Consider the following 7,200-nt stretch of genomic DNA (forward strand, 5'->3'; position numbering starts at 1 on the left):
GAAGGAAAGACTCACATTTTAACGCGGCATGACTATTTACATATCAGATTGAAGAATCCCGCAAGCTCTAGAACTCACTGCATCAAATACGGTCTTCAATGAACCCTCATATCCACCACTCAGACTTGGTACAGGTAAAGTAGTCTTGATTTGCACAGTGACTTTCAGTTTCTTCTTCAAGCCGACGTAGAGTACATCTCAGAGTAACAACAGCACTGTTAATCTCATCATCGCCACCAAAATTCGAATTAGTGAGGGATAACATCTGAATTAGCTGGGGGCATTCAACAACAAGCACCGATGGCATGAAGAGAGTAAAGCTAGTGGCTATGACTTACAAAACAAGACTCGTAAATTTTGACTCGCAGGATTCCAAGGCCCTGACACGGTTGCAAGTGGAAGGCTTAGAATAAATTTAACATAGATGTAAATTAGATTTTGACCATATGTTAATGTTACTGGAACATTGAAGACACCGTCCCACGATTTATATTCCTTCATATTTATTTGCTGGGGGTTCTTGAATTCTCAAGCACTCAACCGTTGATATAATTGAAAATCTCATCTTCACCTGATTGAATAGGGTAGCCCTGGATTCTCGAGGCCTATCTTCTGTCAAAGTCAACACGTTCGTTCAATTCATACTGGCAAAGGTCGACATGACAGTTGCAACATTTCCACGGATCTTATTTTATGTGGCTGTACCTAAAAATGTTCAAAAACAATTTTGCATCTAATCTCTTTGAGAGTTCTTAACTACAGAATATTATGTCTATCTTGTCATGACTGGAACACTACCTCGTTGTCTCGTTCTCAATATCGCAGAACTACAAGCGAAACCATATTCAATACCTCTCTAAAAATTCATGACGAGAATCTCCATCACGTTTGTCTCATCCTGGCTTTGAATCTTTTGGGCCTCTTTACACGAGTTCCGAGATCTGGGCAACGCGAATTATCCACTTCCTTGAGATCAACTCTGCTATTGCTCCCTCTTAGCCACTGCAAGACCACGAAAAAAAAACATCGATGCCTGGCTATAATAAGACCTGATTCGCACACGAGAATTGTGACGGATGTTCTCAAGAGAGAACTACGAAATGACTAGGCTGAGTATGGAAGTTGAACAAAATCGTGATGGCAAAATGTAATACGGCTCTGGTTTGAGTTTGATTCAGTATCCCAGAAGATTTTTTGACACATCGCGTCCGTCGCTCGTTGCAAGGCATCAAATGTAGATATAGGCTCCCTCGACCGATTTCTGAAGGAGATTGGAGGAAGGTACACAATTCAGCCAGGTAGAATTTAACATTGATCAAGGCGGCAACGCAACTTGACGATACCCCCGTCTTCAAAGAGGAATCTATCATTTCGAGAAATGATATGGTGGTAAAGCTAAATGAAGATGCTCCAGGAAACACGTACACACCTTCATATTTTGCAAGCGATGAGAAACCCAAGATAACTTTGATACATTCTATGGAGAAATCCATTCAATCCTAGTTTCACCCAGTCCGTTTCCTCATCTGCTTGCCGTCAACACCCTCGCCCCAATTGTAAAGTCTGCAGTTGATATGTTTCACAAATTGACGAATGGCAATACCGCCTTTTCATTATGGCCAGATCTTGGTCATCCGAAGGTAGCGTCTTTGATCAATGATATTGCATTCTCATACTATACTGGGGAGATATTTTTCAAGAGAGCATTTACCTAACAAGTTTTATGGGTGCTTGTTGCACAGCCTGGACTACATTATGTGAAACCTTCCGAGGACCTACAGTATCACCTTGGGAAGACTTTTGAAGCTGGTAAGACGTCCAATGGATTCGTTATGCTCTTGGATCTTTTTAGAAGAAAAGTAGTCAAGAACTCGAGGAAAGAGTTGGTTGTCACAACTTACAAACCAAGTCTTCAAGCGTCATGGCACCAACCAATGGGATCAGCTACATAGCTTGCGGATGACATAAAGTGCACCCATCTCATTGTCTCTTTTGGTGACTTGCTTAAGGCCATAGGCATGCGCAGTCCACAAGATAATCGGATGACCAATTTTCTGTACGAATCAAAGTGTTGCCAAAGGATTGTCAACAATCTCGATCGCTCAACTACAAGCCATGTACCTCCGCCAACTATATGAGCCAGATGTTGACGTAGTAAATGATCTCTAGCCGGTACGGACTGAAATTTCTGAGGCGGGAGCTTTCCGTCCTAGAACAGGAAACAATTCGGAAGGTGATAGACTTGGTGAGAGATGTAGAGGGAACAAAGCAGTAAATGAGGTAGAGGTTGGGCTTCTATCTTGCAACCTCTGTTGTCGAATTCGAGTGGAATATAATTTTGATGAATGCCGCGAGCTACACACAGCGGACAAGCCCCCTCCCCTCAAAAAAAAAAGAATTTCCGTTCCTATGTATAAAGAGTAGGCGTATTATACCATGAAGACTCGTGTATGTGTGCTTAAAATTGTTTTATTGCAGGGAATTGGTTGGTGAAATTCCCAGTTTCATCTCAATAACCATTTTCCCAGATCTCTTTCCGATATCCTTCTGTCAAGCGCGAATCTTCGCCATATATCTCCTGCCATCCTACGAACCCTTGATCCAGAACGTAGACCTTTTGCTCTTTCTTCTCGGATTCCTCTTCAACATCCTCCCATTCCCCGTCATCAGCTTTCTTCTCAACTGCCTCCTTATTCTTCTTCATAGCTTCTCCAACAGATCCAGCGCTCATGCCGGCACCCACGCCCATAATCCTCTCCCTTTCGCGTATATATCTCAATGCGGCACTGGGACCTCTCTGCTGACTCAAAGCACAGTGAAATACAACTGTATCTTTATCCTTAAGTTTCCGAACCAATTCGGGGATCTTGTAGTCGAGAGTGGAGGATGGGACGTGGGTAGAATGTTTGATATGGCCGCCTATGTGATCTGTGAAAGTGGATTGAAGTCAGTGATTTGAAATGACTGAAAAGAATAGCAGTAATCTTCATAGACAGACAACAGTGCCCAAAACAGACATACCATCATCGCGGACATCAATAATAGCTAAGTCCTGTGGCTTGGAAGGGGTATCCAGGTTCGACGGGGCGTGAGAAAGAAGGATATCAGAGAGAGCTTTTGAGGACAAACGGGGTAGGTTTCCAATTGTGATAGTAGACATTCTGCGCATAGGAGATTACCCTGAATATTGTCTGCGAGATTGGTGGAATAAAGGTAGGGGTACGATTATGAGTTTGAATCAAAGCAGTTGGGTATGAAGTCAAATAGAACTTGGGTGTTGGTTGATCTGGTGGTTAAATAATTAATTGTCAATGGAAATGAGGGGTAAGGGTGAAGTTAAGAGAACGCAGTTTGGCGGTGTTGTAGATAAAGAATGTGCTGCCAGAATTGAACGCATTACATCAAATTGGGATATAAATTGATCTGATTATATTTCGTTTTGCATTATACATCTTGTTGTTCACATAATTCACGTGGCAATCATTTCATTCTCAAAACAGTCAAAATATTGTGAATAAATGTATTTTCGATATAAAGGTTTGGGGTACCCTTTGGCACTGTAATACTAAGACCTGTTCCCATTACCTATCAATGATTGCCAAACACGTTAACAACTACTACACTGGAGAACTTCAAAGCTTATACGAAGGGATAGGCGTAGCTTTATCATTTATTTCTTGATTACGATTAACGTGGTTTATCATCGAGTGGGCTATATTATCGAGTAGGCCACTTTTCCCTCGATTCACACCTTCAACTTCTATACACAATTTATTAATCAATAATTATAAAATCAATTAATTAAGAAGTCCGAATCTTTCTTGTTATCAAGTGTGTGAACAAGGGAATTCACTTCAAAAGAATGACTTCAATATAATGACTACTATATCAAAGGTATTTAGGCGAATGCGAAGGAGACTAGCTCTTTCAATAGTGCCTATATAAGGCCTACTACTTCCTCTTATTAACTAGCTCTTTAAACAGAATACAATACAGACATTTAGAGGCCTATTAATAATAATGGGAATCATATCTCCTGTATTCCTAATCTTATTATTAAATCAATACTAATTAGTAATATTACAAATTATTTAATTTACTTATTTGTAATACCTTTTCATTTTTACTTCTTTTATTTTCTATTATCAATACTATAACATCCGGGGAAGCACTAGCACTAGCTTTAAGCAAGCTGGCAAGAAATCTAATACTAACAAGAAATCTATTCTATTTAATCAATCCACCAGTATAGAAGGATTTATCGATACAACAATTGACAATATCGATTCTCTGTAATAGAAGTTCAAGACTTCTCTTTATAAAGATATAATCAATACTTCTCCTCATCCTTTTGTTTCTTTCAATCTCTATATTCCTAACAAAACAATAACTAAAAAAAAAAAACTCAGGAAACTACTAAGAATTTGAAGTTTAAAGAAGAATCTTAGAACTATTTTTTTTTAAAAGATCTCAATAAAGCTAGATAATTCTATAAAAGATATATATTCAAGATGGGGATAGAGCACTAGATTAACAAATACTTTCTTTTTCGAATGGCTGTATACTTGAATACAAGAATTACCAACGCATTTCTTCAGAATATAGTTATATTCGATTTCGAGCTTATTCGACAAGCCCTACTCAAAAGTATTGATAAGTTGATATTATATGACTTTTGCAAGGTCTTACAACATTATAGAGTTTATATCAATATAAATACAAATCTCGATAATACTTTAATAGAAGCATTTCTTTATAAAGAATATCATAATTGAATTACAAATCAGCTTTTGGAATACCAGATTAATAAGGTATAACCATCTGTATCTACAAAATAAGCCTACTTTCCTATCAGACTCGATTCGAGACCACAAGCCAAACCTTTTATTGAATTTCAGAATAATGTTTTAGCTGATTATTTAACTTTGCCAAAACCTGACAAAATTACAAGTAATTCGATTATTCCTTTTAATATATATAGAGGACTAGTTCCATTTAATCTAGGGATATACAAATCCCATATACATCTTTATTAGTACCAGAACTAGGCTTTAGAATTCCACCGGCTGATGCTTTTGCAGAATCACCTAGTGATGGTGATAATCCGAATAATAATAACAATTAAGGTGATGATCAAAGTAATAATAATAATAAAAACAATAGTAATAACAATAAAGGTGGTAATAGAGGTGATAGGGATAGGGATCATTTTGATTGTTCTAATCGCAAGGATAATAATCAATGTAATCAGAGCCATTATCTTGTTAATCTTTTGAAAATCTATAGGGATAATAATAGATATAAGAGTATTAATAACTTTTTTGATTTAAAGATCTTTATATTCAGAAAGCATTGTTACAGAGTATTTGTATTAGTGAAGATAATTATGATAGCCTTTCTGATTATGCTTGTAGGCATAATTAGAAACTATTATCAAGCAAATCTTAGCAGTCTTCCTGATTTGTATCAAGATTTGTACAATATAATGATCAATAATTTCGAAGGATCTGAATATTAATAGAATATGCTTTTCAAGTGGAATAATATTACTTTTAAGGATTATATTAAGAAAAATCTATCTACAGAACCTCAGGAAATATTTAATATAATGATTATAGATTTACGCTTTTTTTAGTATACTATTCCCAGAACAATACACGATCCTCAATTATATTATATTAAGATTTTGTTTGTATATAATAGTATTCCAAAGTGTTATTTTGTGATATACAATCCTTATCCAATTGTTATAGAACTTATTAATTAGATTAAATAAACTATCGACTCTTATCAAAAAGCATTTCCGAAATTATATTCTTTATCTAAGATATTTCTTATAAATCGATGTTTCTATAATAATATATTTTCGGGCTTTTTCTTTTGAAAACCTTATAATAAATATACCGGTTGACAATCCTTCTCTACACCAGTTGATAAGGGCAAGGACAATTATTACTTCCCTAATTGCAAAAAGAAGGGCTATAGATACTACAAGTATACATAAAAAGAGAAAAACTGACTTAAAACGAATTACTGTATTAAATATAGTAATCTCGATAATAAAAGCTTTATGAAATGATATAATCAATTTGTTATTGATATTGGATAAAAAAATAATCGAAATAATGATAATAATAATAATAATGATTATCTCATTAATTAATATTTTATTAATACAAGTGGTTTTGGAGGGGTCTCTAGAATATTCTTTATTTCAATAGATACTTGTAATAGTTTTTTAATAACAATTAATTTCAATAACACTGCAAACACTTATAAATTAACAGCTAAAGTATTCATTATAAGTGGCAAGCGATATAATGCTGATATGTTCTTTGATATTATAATTAATACAGATACAGCTAAAAGATTATTTGTTGGATACAATTAGTATTTAGCATGGAAAAAGATTGAGGATATTAAGTATAATAAAACTATTGCTGAATAAGTGATAGTTTAATATAATATTAAAGCAACGACTTTCATTAATTTGTTTTATATCAAGCTTCTATTTGGAAAAATAGAATGGAATGTGATGGAAGTCGATTTTCCATTCTTGCTTTCTTTAGTCGATATAAATAGACTTAGGTTTAAGTATAACAATCTTGATAATATTGCTATTATATCTAAAGGTATCTATTTTGTATATCAACAATTCAGCTATATATTTTTATTATAAATATCAATATCAAGGGACTAATTAACTATTTCATTAATAGTAATAATTATTATCTTATCAAAATCGAAATTATAACAAATTTATTGTTGGTTCGGTTATTCATCTATATACAAATTCTATAAGTGTTTAAACGTTTTGGGCATGATAAAGACTTTAAAGTGATTAAATAGCTTATCAAGTTTTTATTATTATTATTAAATCTATAGTAAATCATTTAGCAGATTTAAATTCTCTTTATTTAATAAGGATTTTTGAATTTAATCATATTATACTTATTGATATGCTTTATATCAATAATAATCTAATTCTATATATTATCAATAAAGCTATATATTTTCAAACTGCTTAATAGCTAAGTAATATATCTGTAAAGTATATATAGAATAAACTCCGTGAGTACTAGATCGATATATATATTAGTCCATTGGAGTATATTACTCATAATGCTAATACCAACTTTATTAAAAAAGAGTTTCAATAATATACTATATCAATATCTATTCAGACAAAGATAGTCCCTG

General features: G+C 34.1%; 1 protein-coding gene across 1 annotated transcript; it reads right to left on the reverse strand.

The window, feature by feature from the left end:
* Nucleotides 1-719: 719 nt before the first annotated feature.
* Nucleotides 720-3,432, reverse strand: EAF02_012099 (uncharacterized protein). The gene is made up of 2 exons (XM_038908147.1): nt 3,022-3,432; nt 720-2,928 (listed from the first exon to the last, which is right to left on the reverse strand). Exons 1-2 carry the CDS (start codon nt 3,167-3,169, stop codon nt 2,510-2,512), a joined length of 567 nt encoding a protein of 188 aa, XP_038752048.1. The 5' UTR covers nt 3,170-3,432; the 3' UTR covers nt 720-2,509.
* Between the last annotated feature and the right edge of the window lie 3,768 nt (nt 3,433-7,200).

This window comes from Botrytis sinoallii (assembly GCF_014898435.1).
Source record: "Botrytis sinoallii strain Bc 23 chromosome Unknown BSIN_040, whole genome shotgun sequence".
Classification (NCBI taxonomy): Eukaryota; Fungi; Ascomycota; class Leotiomycetes; order Helotiales; family Sclerotiniaceae; genus Botrytis; species Botrytis sinoallii.